Here is a 15,768-nt window from a genome sequence, read left to right as displayed (position 1 = left end):
TTACCTCAACATAGTGTCCAGTATGCCCCAACACAGAGATAACTTGTCCTGGGCAAGTGTCAATGTCGAGTTCTGTGACCGGAAAAAATGCTTTGGTGGACACACAATACTACGACTACTACTTGTAAAGGAGTTTGATTATCAATAGGTTTTTGGATATGCACATATATCCCAAAGATGACCTTTTAAAGATGGCGGTTGGAGGAATGAAAGACAGAGGCTTGTGTGTGTTTGTTCTGTTGCAAAAAAGCAAAATGGCTCAAACAGCTCAAGCTATTCCACTTTTCCATTTTTTTGGCATGATAACATGTTAGTGCATGCTGATCAGAGTCTGCACATCTGCAAGTAAATATTCATTTTCATCAGCCATGTCAAGAGGGTAGTCGGAATATTTTGATTTTCGGAACACAAGCAAAAAAAAGAATATTTTGTACATGTAAACATAGTCAATAGGTTTTGCAGTCTAAATGACGAGATGTCATGTATATTCATGATACAGATTTAGTCCTTTACAAGTGTTTGGGAGCCACACTGTGAGTAATTTGGAGCTTCTTGTCTGCCAGCACAACAGCAGGGCAGCGAGAGTCTGCGTTTCTTCTGACAGAAATCCAATAAACCCCAGAAACAGCTCATTTGGTTAATGATTCACCTCTTCTTTATTCACGTAAAACAAGAGAAAAACAGTTTCCTGCCAGCAGAGGAGCAAATTTATAACAAGTCCAGAGACATATTTCGCACAGCCGAAAATCATAATTAGTCTAAATCAGATGCGAGATTTAATTCTATTTAGAGATGAATTTGAGTCGAATGAGGGGTTTCTGTGGATTTCTGTCACAGATGAATTATTTAAATGTCTTGCATCGTTAATATTTCTGAGCTCTCATCAGCTTATTAGAAATGATTCATGAATCACTGAGAACATTCAGTCCATATACAGTCTGAATATGGAACAAGCATCCAATGTATGCCCGCTTCCATCAATACTGCCCTAACAAGGGAAAGAGCGGGAGCTATAGAAGCAGTGAAACTGAGAAGACAGGACAGACTTTTTTCAGCCTGACTAGCAAATGATGGCTTAATTCAGGGCTTTTTAGGGCTGGTTCTTTTACATGACAAAGCTTTGCCATAGAACCTATATACAGTAATACCTAAAATGCAAATACTGCACTCTATATTTGAATAATCTTTATGGGATGCAAGGAGGAAAACACAACATCTACAAGCTAAATGCTTTCTTGTGTGCCTGTTTTGCTGGATATCCGTTTGTCCAGCCAATATTCCAGCGTTTCCCTCATATACAGGCATGGCGTGCTGCCAGACCAATGGAAATTCCTGCCAGGCCTAAAATAACACCACATATCTATTCCAGTGTTTCTCAGATATTCAATCTGTGAGTCCATGAACGAGGCAAGTGTCTGTGGTTAGTTTCAATGTCTGTAATACAGCAGGACAATCAAGTGTCTGTTGTCTAAACTGCGAAAGTCAGCTGAACAGGTGAAGTGAGAAGAACACTGTCTGTAACGTTACCAGGTAAAAACAGGCAGGTTAATGAACGACACTAACCTGCTAACAGATTCTCTCGATTCTTGATTTTGTTTTTAAGCAAAGCTAGACCAGACAATATTCACATAAACAGACTGTTTGGCCACACTGTTCTGTGGGTATCCATGGTGTGTTTAATGTGGTGTGAGCACTGCGCCGAAGTCCATTAAAAAAATAGCCTTTTAAATGCTACATTGCCTGTCTGCAACCACTTACATGGTAACTTTGGTAACCATTTTTATAGACGAAGGGCAGGAGTAGCAGACGAACTAGCTTTAAAAGGGACATATTTTCAGTAAGTGCTGTGCGGTGGATCTACTTTATGACGATGTTAAGGGTAGTTTATGTGGCTTTTGAAAAGTAATTGATAAAAATGTGAAGAAACTTAATAATCTTTGATGATTTAAATTCAGGAACTTATATTTGGTGTGGTGGTAGGAGGTCGAATGAGTATTTTCTGTCTTATTAGTTTTATTATTCTAGGTTTTATTTTTATGTGGTAAATTAATTGAATTAACAAGATGTCAGTTCATCAAAATCTGTATTTTTACAATTACAATTTCAAGTTGTGAGGCTTCTGTTTGAGCTAAGGCTATAGTTGCTATCTCACCAGCTAGCTTTTGTTTCATACATTAAGTTCTCTAGTTAAGCTGCCTATAGTTTTCCGTCTCCCTGGCAGATAGTGAATTAAGTGCAACGCCAAGTTCTACAGCCACAGATAACAGACTGCAACAACAGTGCAGTTTGGCTTCGATTTTAGTTCAGTTTTGTTTACTACACTTCCTACAATACTTTTTTGTCCAGTGACACAGATATCAAAAATTCAATTCAGTCTAAAAAAAGCTCAACCTGGACTATACACTGAGTCACTGCTTTTTGTAAGTGTTGAGCAGAACAGTTATGTTTTGACAGTTCTTTTTATTTCATTGATTAAATGCTCGTATTTTTCTGCTTCTGCTGTCAGATTTTTCAGTCAGTCACAGTCAAACCATTTTCCCTCCAGTCTAATCTGGACCGCTAGTCAGTTTGACATGACCTGCTGTGACATGCACACAATAGGTACAAAACTTGACTGCAGCTGCACAGTACTGGGAGAGCTCTACTTGCCAGTAAAGAGGTGTTTTTGTGGCCGAAGGGAACCAAAGAGCCGTGGGTGTCTGTCTGATGGCCGTGGGGAATCAATAGAGACTGTTCAATGAGTAACACAGCACCGGCTCAGAGCAGGGCTACGGGCGCCGCTAATTGCTCCTGCTTTGTTTGCAATTAGTCCAACATTCTGCTATTAATGTGATTAGGTCACATTGGACAAAAGCAGCTTTTGGCAGACACCTCCTCCATCCATCCACTCACAGCGACCCCTGTGAAGTCTGGCCTGGAGAATTATATGATAATCAGACCAGTTTTTCAACTCAGTTCAGCCGCAGTATTTGTTGGGAAATATCAAGTTGTTCAGACTGTGAGAAACGCAACAGCCCAGCTCCAGAAGGCAATAAGGTATTGATTTTGTCAGCATGCCAAGATACCAGATATTATATGGCAAAAACTAAGGTCAACGTGGCAGGGAATTTCTGCTATAGACATAATCGTCTTTCTAGATGTAGCATTTTGCTCACTGGCAACTTTGGCAAACTTTGTTCATTCTAAAAGTAAAGAACATTTCAAACACTTCTATACACTGTACAAACACTGAACACACACTTCCTCAAAAGGCAACAGGTCACAACAAGCTATAAAACTGAGGAGCATCTCAGTGCTATGAAATTAAAAACAACAAAATACATACAATAATACAAAATTGAGCTCGTGCAGTCAGGAGTGTTTCCATCAGTGTGACTGACTTGCACGCCATCCCCTTATTGTTTTAACCTTATAGTGTGTCTCCATTCACTGTCTATGTAAGCAATACGTTCTGGTAGTACAGCGTTGTATTTCGAGAGACAGGGCATCTGCTTCTACTTTGTGTAAAGTTGAATCTAGATGATTTTATGCAAATCAGGGGCTTCCGGTGTAACTTGTTTCTGGAAACTCTTGACAAAACTTCAAAATTAACCACTGACATAGAAACTGGGCAATATAGCAACTTGATATTGATATCGTGATTGGGGATGTTCCTGGCGACTAATTTCCCTGTCGACTAAACGAAAATTTTAATTAAGACTAGTCGACTAGTCTAAAAAGGGAAAACACTCAGAAAAAAAGTCAGAATTTAAGACAATATATTGTTAATAATTCGAACACTGTCCCAAAAATATTGTTTGCATTAAGAGCCTTTTGAAGTCTTTAATCACAATCTTCAACAACCACGTCGGATTTTAAATGCCGCTGAATTACGAGACTTTGTGCCGTGCAGTATGAATGTGAACATGAACATTCAGGCTCAACATATTGCATTAACTTCCTGAAGCTTTTACCTTCAACAAAGTTAAGTGTTAGCATATCTTGCGAGGTCATTGTCGTGATAAGTTGCGTTATATTCTCAGACCGGGCGGGACCACAGCGTCTCCAGGTGAATGATGTCAAATTGGTCTGAGTGTGGCTAGCACCACTAGCAGCAGCAGCTGTTATTCAGTGCAGGTTAACATCCAAATGTTTGAGCAGAATGTGGTTGCACATTGCTGCAGTCAAGTGATTATATGCCATTTTTTTCTGACACAGCCTACATGCTACCTTGTTTTCATTTCCTAGATCAAAGTACTGCCGAACTGCGCTGGTTTTGCGAGAGGGCATCTCTCCTATTTCCCACCGTGCTGTTTTAAAACTCCAGTCTACTCGAGCATTACCGGTGGGAGGGGGACTGCTGTCTGAAGGCTCTGTAGCCCCCACTAGTGGCGGGCGGCTGCATGACAGTTAAGTGGCCTTGTACATGAATAAAACAGTAATTGGTAGGGATGTCCCGATCTGATCCTCGGATCGGGTATTGGCTCCGATCTTGTTATTTTTACAAAATCAGAATCAAAACAACAAAAATGGCCAGGTTTTTCCATCTATGTTGTTCATTGCTGCCTCCACTTTCCAGTGTATAAAGATATAGGCCTATTTTGTTTGTTGAAGACAAGAAGATATTGAATTTGTTTACATTTTGTGCTGCTGAACCACCGATAAGCTTTTTGGATACTATTTAAATTAAAAACAAACCTTATGGGACAACTTGGACGCATTCTTTTTTTTTTTTCTTAGCGCTTTGCAAAGTATCGGATCGGACTCGGTTTCAAAATAAAGGACTCAGTATCGGATCGGATGCAAAAAAAAAAAAAAATGCGATGGGGACATCCCTACTATTTGGTTTATCCAACTAATATTTCTGGCGCCGACTAGCGAGGGGGCAGATGTTTAATCGTAAGCGCATGGCTTATTTCTCACACATTTCGATGAACTGCTTTTGTAATATGAGATAACGTTTTCAAATTAGCCACCATGTTGGTTTGGTTTGAAATCTGGGAGCAGACCACCTATTGGCACACCCATCAAGTGTCCAATGCTGGGAGCTGACGCAACCCTTCACGTCAAAACAATGCCCCTGTGGACACGTACCACCGCCAATAGCTAAAGGTTTCTGGGTAGCACTCGGGTTTGTGAACTTTGGCTCTGTATTACAGGCTTCTATCTACATACTGTGTATTCTGCATGCTGCTGTGTGCGGCCGCGTTCACCAGACCGTGACCCCTGGACTGTGATGGTTTGGTATGAATTCACAAAGTGTTTCAGCCCTACCTGCAGTTAAATTGAACATAACCGGTGCTACAAGGTTTCCACAGCAGTGGTGTGTTTGACTGTGACAGGTGCAAAAGAGGTTTCTTTTCCGCTATCAGCTTTCCTCTCACTGCACACAGTCAGTGAATCGCCTGTCTTTGTGATCTGGTCAGCTTGGCGATACAGAGCACATTATTCCCTCTGCAAACCTGTACTGAATCTGGGCCACAATGTGCATACTGACGCATGTTAACAAAGGCTCCTCTCTTCCGTGTGTACATTTCTTCTAGTGGCAGTGAAAAGCAGGAGATACAGTTACCTCTAATGAGGAGAGGACTTCACACCCCATTGGTTGTTCTGTCCACCTGGAATCCAGGCCACTGTGGCCGAAACAACACAAAATAACCTCAGTGGGAAATTCAGTCAGCAACAAGAGAAGCAAATGTGCCTGGAGAAGAAACGTGCGTGTCAGTGCGCCTTCTTAACAGCATGACAAATTATCTGCTGCTGTTCTGCTTTGAGTGCGTTCAGGGAAGTTTCATTACTTAGTCTCACCTCCCCTGAAAACACATTACGTGTGTTAGGACAGAGAGGGAAGAAAATCAGCAAAACAGGGCTGCAACAGGCTTTTCAAAGGGACTGCCTGTCTCTCTGTGCATGTTGTATTCACGGGACTAACTTATGTAACAATGTGAAGTAAAAGAAATGTTTTGCCTAACAAAAAGAGACCACGGCGAAGCCTTCCACAGCTCTTCTGAATGTGCTAAAGATAAATTTGAACATTTGAGCACCAGGCTCCCAGTAATCATCAAACACTGCCCTGAGCTCAAAGGCTGGACTTGAGTTCTTTAGGAGCGTAATGAAACGTGGCAGCGACACTCTGGCTGACATAATGGGTTTTCTTCCCGTTCCTTGTCGTGGCTAATTATGAGCGGAAAAAAGGCCTGGCCGAGATGGATGGGTTTTTTTTCCCAGTTCAAAGGCAGAGCTGTTTCTCCATTGTCTCTTTGCTAAAAGCAGCAGCTCAGCAACTTGACATGGGGATACAGATACACGGCTGGACTCAAGTGGACCACTCAGGCCTATAGCAAGTCACTCAGGCACATGACAGCTCCCGCAGAGAAGTGAATTGAAAGTGTGAACACTTGCTTGTTCGTGTGTGTTAGCAAACAAAAAAAGGGAGCCTTTACGGGTCTGCAAACGTGTTGACAGTGTAGCATGGTGGGCTTCCCACTTTGGCTTTCAGCATAGCAGTTTGGAACACCAAGAAAACACTTTTAATTTATAACATGGTTGAACACCTCTTACAAACCACTTCTGATAGAACATAAACTGACTCTTACAGTGGCTAATGAAGGCAAACTTTCAATACATGTGCAGTCTCATTTAAGCACAGCAGACAGACAGAGGTAGACATTCTGGGAAAATAGCTCATTTGCTTTCCAGGAGTGAGATGAGATGAATACCACTGAGCTTTTTCTATGGAGCTAAAGCCAGGAGACGGTTAGCCTAGCTTAGCATAAGAGCTGGAAAGAGGGTAAAGCTAAGCTATTTTTCCCAAAATGCCGAAAATCATCCACCTGCAGAGCCGAAGAGCTGCCGTTTTAGACATGCACAAGTTTCAGAGCCAATGTCTGACATTAAATTTATTTTCTCTAAGAAACACGTCGTAAATAGCTGCTAACTGTACACAATTTTGCTTATACTCAGTCTCAGTGGCATCATGCCTCTCCATTAACTAGGGCTGCACAATATCATGGGGTATACAATAAAATTGTTGAATACTGCAATGACTATATGACTCATATTGAATAAACAAATACTGATCAATTATCCACCATGTGACCCAAAACTCCTCAAAGTCCTGCTGAGGAAAAAAGAAAGAGTTCTACCTACACTGCTTCACAAACCAACAAAAACCTCAGACCTCAGAGAGGGGACACAGACTGATACACAAGCACACAAAGACCAAAAAGACAAAAAAAATATTACAATCAAAAGAAACATCAGCGGACCCTTCCACCTTTACCAGGAAACGGTGGCGCACTAAGCTTTAGACAGCCAAGGTTGAGAGCAGGTGGGCAGGCAGACAGGTGTTAAATCACCACAACAAAAACAAAGACACATCACAAACCAAAAGTGGTGTCTGTGACATGAGAAATACTTCAAAGCTACCCAACACCACTGTTTCAACACAGATTGGTTGTTCAATGTCACTCCCTTACATCTACATCTGGGCATCCAGGGCAGTAGGGCTCCATCTCATTGGCCATGGGGGCACCATGCATGGTGTCTCAATTACATTACACCATAGAGCTCAGGTGTGAGGTACCAGGGGATGTAATAATATAATGAGCAGCAGAGAAGGCACTGATACAACAAATCAAATGGAAGAGTTGATGTTGGCTTTGAGATGAAACAGGCCAAGTGCTGCTGAGAAAGACAGCCAGGTACGAATCATGTATCACAGACCTGTCACATTTTGATCGGCGAATAAATGTTTTTATGCAGTTTCTAGACTTTCCCCAGATGAGTCAACATGTCGAATGGGTGTTTACAGGTACTTATACTCCGGCAAACAGCACACAGATGGTTTGTAGCTCTGCGTGACACAGAGGTAATGGCCTCCTGATTCTGTCTAAATGAAGGAGATCAGCATATCCGCCTGGCAGTTTACTTGTTGATGGTAAATCATTAAGAAAGTGAGTCACCGGTCTGCTGGGGATGTTGTTTTGTTTAGTTGTGATGAAGGATGATGCTTGGCAGAACAAGAGAGGCAGCTTGTGATGAACTTCGAGAGCCGATATTTCATCCTGAAGGCTGTTTAAACTCTGCCTTAATGATCTGGAACTGTTCAAATAGGTATTAGCATTTAGATGAGAAGTGTATTAAAATGGTTTGGATCTGTGGTCATCCACAGCTGATTAGCTATTAAAGGAGACATATTGTCTGTGGATATTAGGGCCAGCGCCTGATATAATCAGCACTGTTAATAACTGATGGTCACGCACTTCCAGTTTGTTTTCCATGTAGTAAAATCCACACTCAGGACACAATTATTGCTGAATATATTCTGTAAAGCATGACGACTACCCTGCTAAGTTTTCCTTCTGTTGTATTCATGTTCTGAACTTATTTGTTGTTCTCTGCAGCTTTGGTGGTGAGATTTCTGACCAGACGCTTCATCTGGGAGTACGACCCGACACTCGGTAAGACAAGTTATCTGCGATCACAACTACAGTTTTACAGCCATCAATACGAATACTGCAGACCTGCTACTTCTACCACACTTATTCCGTTTGACATTTTGCTTTGTTATAATCATTATTATTACTGGCTGTCTTGCCGAGAGTTAGATAAGATGATACCACTCGTGTGTTTGTGAAGTCTCCTGAGCTGCTGCCCACTCTCATCCCGATGAGAGTGAGGTGAAGGGATGGAGGGGTGGCTAGCTAATTCTTCTTTCATTTGTAGTCTGAAAAACAGACAGAAAAAGAGCAGGGCAAGGAGGGGCTGAGTGAATGCGCCGTGGGCCACTCTACATTTAAATAAGATTAGATAATACAACATTCGGGAAACACCAGGTCACTGTATGAAGCACGTGCACAAGCGTGTAGTCATCCGGTGGGAGAGGCTCATGACAAAGAGCAGGGTGTATTTTTAGCTTTTAAATCACACTAATTATTGTGTTATCGTATACTCTGTCATGTCTATGTCAATTGGTGGTCTTACGGGAAGATACGTGCTGGAACAGTGGCTACTTAAAGTCTCTGAAGGCCAGGAAATAGTTTCAGCACATAAGCCTCAAACAGACAGCAATTAAACAAACTAGATAACATGTTAATTAGTGAGCTCTAGATCTCTTAAGGCGTTTCTCAATACCAAGTACATCAAGTTCAGACTTGCGTGTGTGGGAGTTTGGACTTGGCAAGTTCAACTCAGGAGTACAAACTCCCAAGGACGGCTGCCATTGCTGCTGGTTTGTGAGAAATGCATTCTGGGACACCTGGCTGTCAAAAGTCCACACAAGTCACCTCCTAATGCATCCTAGATGGAACGGGCAGAGCAAGTTCACATCTGGGCATTTGGACTGTACTTGGCTGGATGCGGACTTTGAATTAGGGCTGCAACTAACGATTATTTTCATTGTCGACTAATCTGTCGATTATTTCTTCGATTAGTCTACTAACCATTTTTATTGAAAAATGCGTTAAATGTTGAAAAATGTCAGTCTGTCTCTCCTAAACCCCAAAATTATGTCATCTAATGTCTTGTTTCGTACTCACACCCAAGGGTTTTAGTTCACCGTCATGGAAGAGTGTGTAAAGCTGCCAATATTTGAACATATGAAGCTGCAATAAGAGTATTTTGGGGTATCTTTTTAGTACTTTTCTATGAAAAGTAGTCGACTAATCATTGCAGCCCTACTTTGAATTGGAACAGTACTTGGGCTGTGACTGATGATGTTTCACAAGTCAGCAAGAACACAAGTACAGGTAAGAAATCAGATTGAGAAACGCCTTTAGTGATGGGTTTTAACCATTAGATATAACCAGGCAAGCTGATTTCCCTTGACTCTAGCCTTTATGCTAAGCTAAGTTAACCACCTGTTGGCCATAGCTAAATATTTAGCACACAGATAAAGAGTGGTATCGTCTGATCTAACTCTTGGCAAGGGAGTGAATAAGCATATTTCCCAAAATGTTGAAATATTCCTTTATGGCTTTATATACAAAAAAGAGTTTTTGTGGTATCAAAAGCTGTAAAAATAATGACGCTTATCAGAATAAAAAAAGACACACTGAAAATCTATAGGCTATGAAAAATAAATTAATTTACTATGTAGTGATTTAAATGAGTCTGGTGTTTTGAAAGCACAAATTAAAGTGATGCAATCAGCTTTAATTCAGATATATTCCTGCCCTCATTAGAGCATTATAAAACTGGCCTTTTTATACAATGATGCAGATTGAGCCAATTCCCCGCACTGTAATTACAGGGTACAAGGACATCACATCTTCCTAAAGTGCTTTTCTTTTTCTGGTTGTATACGACAGGTCAGAGCCCCTGGATTGCTCACACAGTGCTCTCTTCAGCACCTATTTTTAGTGACGTCAGGTGCAGCATCTCGGCTGAGTGCAATTACCGCACTCAGGAGCACATTTGCTTTTTTTTCTGCCTTTTTTTTTTATAATCAATCTCCTCTTCATGTAACGACATGATGATTGCAGTCTCATAGCCATTATGCCCTCTGCTTCACAACACAACATATGGCTGGCAGGTTGTTGAGATAATTTTAGCTCCAGGGGCGACAAAACAGGAACACTTATTTTCCAGGTACTGAGTGACTTGTTTTTGTTCGGCAAAGATGTGACTTGAGGGCAGAACGCAGGCACCTGTTAACATGTTATTAAGAACAGATTCATTTTCATCCACCCTCAATAGCTTCTTTTGTAATTCAATGTGTTCTTACTGTGTGTACCTGTTTCATACAGCATGTGCGCCATATTAACTTGCACGTTTTAGCTTAAAAAAAAAAAAAGAAGAAGCAGAAAACAGAACATAACTGCCTCAATTACCACAAGAGTTGGCGTCATGAGCAAGAAAGCACAGCTTGAGGTGCATAATGGGAATAAAAGCACTGTGGGAGGGTGTCTGTGACCAATCAGACTGCCTGGCTGAAACTACCCATGAGGTGGTCAACACATTATTAAAACCCAATTATGGGCACATCACACAGGTGGGGTGGATGCATGCAGAGTGCTGTTCTGAGAAGCTCAAGATTACCGCCAGAATGTGGGCTGCACTTCATCTATTGTAATAGGACTTCCAGTGTGTACAGCTCACTGTTGATCTCCATTTATTATCTACCTATTCATTCTGATCATAAGCGTGTTCTTCTCTAAAATGAGGACTCTCTGGTGTTTAGATTTAGCATGATTGCCCGTCCTTCCTCCAGCATGTCCTGGGTCTGCCCAAGCAGAGGTGTCTCATACACCTCTGCTTGGGCAAGCACCCAAAGCACATCAGCTGGCTCAAGTAAATGTGACGTGCCTTCTAGACTGCTGAGCCTCTTATCAGAAAAATAATCAGGAACATAGACACCACACTGCTTTCAGAAAGACATTCATAGACTAGTTCAGCATCGCATCACCACCAAGGCTACGCCTCGAGTTGTATAGCCAGTGAACCATGCTTTCACAGTGAAAAAAAGATGGAAATATTTACTGTCATTGTGGCAAATGGTTAAATGCTGCTGGTGAGGGTTACTACATAAGTAGCAATCCCCCTTTTCCATGGCTACTTGCTGAAGAAATCAATGATTCAACACAAAATATTGGTTTAAAGTAGGGCTATAGTCTCCTGGTCAACTAGTCGATTATTTGGTCGCTATGCTCTCGTCCGACCAAATTCTCATTGGTTGAATAATTGCCATGTTACTTTCATAAGGAGAAAAGTGCTACATCAACAGCTTTCCAGGATTAATCCATTATTTCCTGCGGCAGGGGGGACAGGCTAAGTTACCTGTGAAAACGGGGGTGTTTTCAAAACACCCCTGTTGTTGTCAGAAAGTTGAACTCGCCCACCCTCACACTCAGCGTCGCGTTGACGCCGACCTCCTGTCTGTTTCTGTAAGCTGAAACCATTTCCCTCAGTGAAAACAAAGCTTGTATTTACTTGTATTTCACAGATAAGAAACAATAAATTGTGGAGACAGTAAAGCCTCCACTAAAATAGCATTTTTAGTTGTGTGTGTGAGATTTATCCTTTAGGGATTTATACTTCAGGATTTATCCTGGCTTCATATGAGCAGAGGAAATCTCCGCTCGTTGCTAGGCTAATTTATACAATGTAAAATGCCATAGGCTGGCGCTAATAACGTTAGCATGTTGTATATGCTTGGAAAACGTGTTTAGTAAAAGACAGTTGTTTTGTCGGTTAATGTTGTGTGTTGTAATGGAGCCAAATTATGTACCGTTACCTTTGCTACATGTTGCTGATGTCCCTGGCTTTAGGAGAAGAGAAAAACATTGCTGGACGCTAGGCTAATTTATACAATGTAAAATGCCATAGACTTGTGCTAATAATGTTAGCATGTTGTATTGGTGGGTGAAATGAGTCCAGATAAAGACAAGCGTTTGTCTGTCAGTTCTGCAATTTATAGTGAAGCTGATTAGCGTACTTGTGTTTGAAACTGTCTCTATTAAGCCTTGTTTAATGTGTGTTTTGAATCAACTACATAAATAAAGTTTGATTTGAACTAAACTTTACAGCACTTAACACAGTCCTCCACCGCCGACTAGTGTTTTGGAGGTGTAACTGCAGAGCGACACAGACACACCACCGCAGAAGTAAAAATAACATGCAGATTTTTTTTTTTCCCTACAACTAATCGATTAGTTGAAGATTATATATATGACTTTAGTCGACCAAGATTTTCTTTGGTTGACTACAACCCTAGTTTAAAGTCAGGGTAAAGCTAAAATATGTGTAATGAGTTTGTCACAGCACAAAAAATGTGTCAGTAACCACCTAGGCAAATTTGAATAATTTAACAAACATCAACAAGTGTATAAGATAAGGTTTCAAAAATGTGAAATAATAAAAAGTAGGGCTGGGCGATATGGCCAAAAAAAAAAAAAAAAAAAAAATCAGATTTTTTCACAACAAATCCGATTCACGATTTAAATCGATCCCCCCCCCCCCCACTCCACTTAAAATAAATTTTCAGAAAAATGTTTGCCGCCTGGTAGCACGTACCTGGGGTCCAAAACTTTCAGGATGTGAATAAACCCTGGCTTTTCCATGGTATATATGATGGTGTATATGAGCTCTGTTCAAACTTTCAAAATTTATATGGGAAAAAAAAAAGAATAGTCGAGTATTTGTATCATAAGTCTGAATATGATTTGACTGACACAATTCTGAGTCATGTACAGCCCAACAAAGCACGCACCCACAGCAGTTAGCAGTAACTGTCGGGTCAGGTAGCCGATTAAGCTGGAAGTTGAGTTGTTGAGTCGTTGAGTCATGTATTTATTAGCCTGAAAGAACCAAGCGAGCTTGTTGAACGTAGACCAGACATTGCTACCACACAGGGGGCGAATGAAACGACACTGATGATGCTACTCACTCTAACATTAGGTGTATATAGTGGGGCAGAGGTTATGTTCATGACGGCTCCAGTGCATCATCGAGCCATGATTTCAGCCCTGCCAAAAAATGTGGATACAGAAATGGTAAAAAAAAAAAAAAGTATTCATGAGGCTGGTTCAGCTGTGTGTTAGTCACCCAACACAAGAAACAGCTCTCTATAAAGTCTGTGACTGGATTGAAATCTACTCAGAGAGTGACGTACAAGTTGGTGGCAACTTTAAAAGATATATTTTAATCTAAATCATAAATTGAGCCCAAGTTTTATTTTGGGCTGCTTAACTGACATTTGCATTTTCAGGATCTAGTCGACATCCAAACACATCCAGGCATCAAATGTTCTTTCAGCCACCTGTGGGTGACTCCACTAGATGTTACGTCAGCAAAGAATGACAATAATGTGGTAAAATCATGTCATTTGGTTTGTTTCCTGCATGTATTGTCAAACTTGCGTACTGTGTTCTGGCATCAAATGAATGAAGCAAAAAGACATGAATATGTGCATAAGTAATAATTAGACTTCTGCTACGTCATCTGCTGCTTTGTTACAAGATGACCAGTTGGATATCGTTCGCTGACATGAGAAACTGTAGCTGTTCAGAATGCAAATGGCCTTGATATATTGCATTAGTCATTTCTGTCCCTGCACGCCGTCCAGTTAGAGAATCTAATATCCTTTGGCACACAGAAATGAACTTTGCTACTTCTACTGTGGTTTGACATTACAACGGCAGCAGTGCTTTATATTGTATCGCATAATGCTGAGGGAATTTCTGGTATGAACATTTTGGAAATAAAGCACTGTAAAGCACATGTAAGAGCGATAGATTTTACGGGCTATATCAACAGACTGGATTCTGTTGATATAGCCCTGATACTGCTTCCAGTTTTGACACTAAGAGTCTGGCGTGACACTTTCTCTTTCTTCCTTCTGCCAAAACAGCCCTCAGGCAGTGAGGGGTTTTGAATTATGAGGGAAGAATTGCTCGCTGCCAAGAAAATTACTGCTTTTGTTTCTCTCCAAGACCTTTAGAGGGGATGATGGAGCTGGTTAAATCATCGCAGCCCTGCCCCCTGTCAGAGCATTTAGCGACAAATACACAGAGGGGTGGACGTGGACAGATTAGGTGCTGTTTGCAGCTGATGGAGTGATGACTCCTGAAATAGGCTGTCCCACGGGTCACCGTGCGAGACTCTGGTTTTCCTCCTCCCAGATGCTCCGCATGCTTCCAGCCAAAGAGCTATAAATTGCCACTATTACGCCTCTGGCTCTCTGTGACATTTCATTTACGTCACAGGATGCAGTTTATCCCCTGGAGAGGTGAGCACACCTGGGACACAGAGAGTAAAACGTGCAGAGACTGGAGCAACAAGTTCTGAATCTGCTATTTAAACTCTGAGCAGAGTTTTTGAACTTATCGATGAGCAATTTGGCTGCAGCTGGCACCAATCTATTACTTCAGATATGAAGGGAAAATGGCAATTTAAAAGTTTCAGAATTAACTGTTCAGTGTTTTTAATTCATTAAGTAGATTAAAGTGGGGCTGGGAGCAGTTCACATTTGAACCAATACTGGCACCAGTACTGGCACCCAAAGGTACCTTTTTTCTGTACTTTACTTTCTCTGTGATTACAGAAATTACATTTTAAAAAGGCTGCAGGTGATGTCATGGGCTAAAATGTAACTCTGCTCCTTTGCTCTTTTCTAATAACACACAGAGCTAATCTTCCATCTCCGTCTGTCTGCGTGTATCTACTCATCCTGCAGTGACACCAGGCTATTACTAAAATACTACAGAAAAGCAAATAGACCAGACAACAAAACTACTGCAGCACATTGGCACTGCAACGATAGTTTTGGTTTGCTAGGAACCCGATGGACAACGCATCACTGCAGAGCTCTGTCGCTGGCTTCTAGGCTTCCAGGCACTTCACGACACTTCTGCCTCTTGTCTATACCCAGCATTCTCACCCAGATGTGCTCCCAAGGCCCAAAATTTGACACCAGCAGTACAGACGTAATTCAATCAGTACCCTTAAAAGTAATAGTAAGAGTAAGTAAGAGTCCAGTATCCAACCTTAATGGTTGAACAATTAAATTTAAACAAGCATCCTCATATCAAATATAAAAAATGCAATATTCACATAGTGGTGACAGGTTTTAATACGTTTAATAAATGTATAATGAGCTGTCTTATGCCTGTACCTCAAACCACCACAGCCTGTAGCTTGGAAAACACTAGCTTAGTCATCTTGAACTGTTAGCTTGCACTTTAACCTCCTGAGACCCACACTTTAGTTTGGAATGCATTTTTGATTTCTCCTAGCTATTTGGGATCAGTAGGACCCGATTACTATAAAAAAACAAACATTGCCGATGAT

The 15,768-nt window shown here is 41.2% G+C and overlaps 1 protein-coding gene across 1 annotated transcript in view; it reads left to right on the top strand.

The window, feature by feature from the left end:
• rerg (RAS-like, estrogen-regulated, growth inhibitor) overlaps nt 1-15,768 on the top strand; it is a 73,868-nt gene that overhangs the window by 46,483 nt on the left and 11,617 nt on the right. Inside the window, exon 3 of the mRNA XM_033614293.2 lies at nt 8,385-8,441. Coding sequence (XP_033470184.1) covers nt 8,385-8,441 — 57 coding nt within the window. The remainder of the gene's footprint in view (nt 1-8,384; nt 8,442-15,768) is intronic.

The sequence above is a fragment of the Epinephelus lanceolatus genome, chromosome 23 (genome assembly GCF_041903045.1).
Source record: "Epinephelus lanceolatus isolate andai-2023 chromosome 23, ASM4190304v1, whole genome shotgun sequence".
NCBI lineage: Eukaryota > Metazoa > Chordata > Actinopteri > Perciformes > Serranidae > Epinephelus > Epinephelus lanceolatus.
Note: the sequence above shows the minus strand (reverse complement) of the source record. Positions and strands in the feature narration are given on the sequence as shown.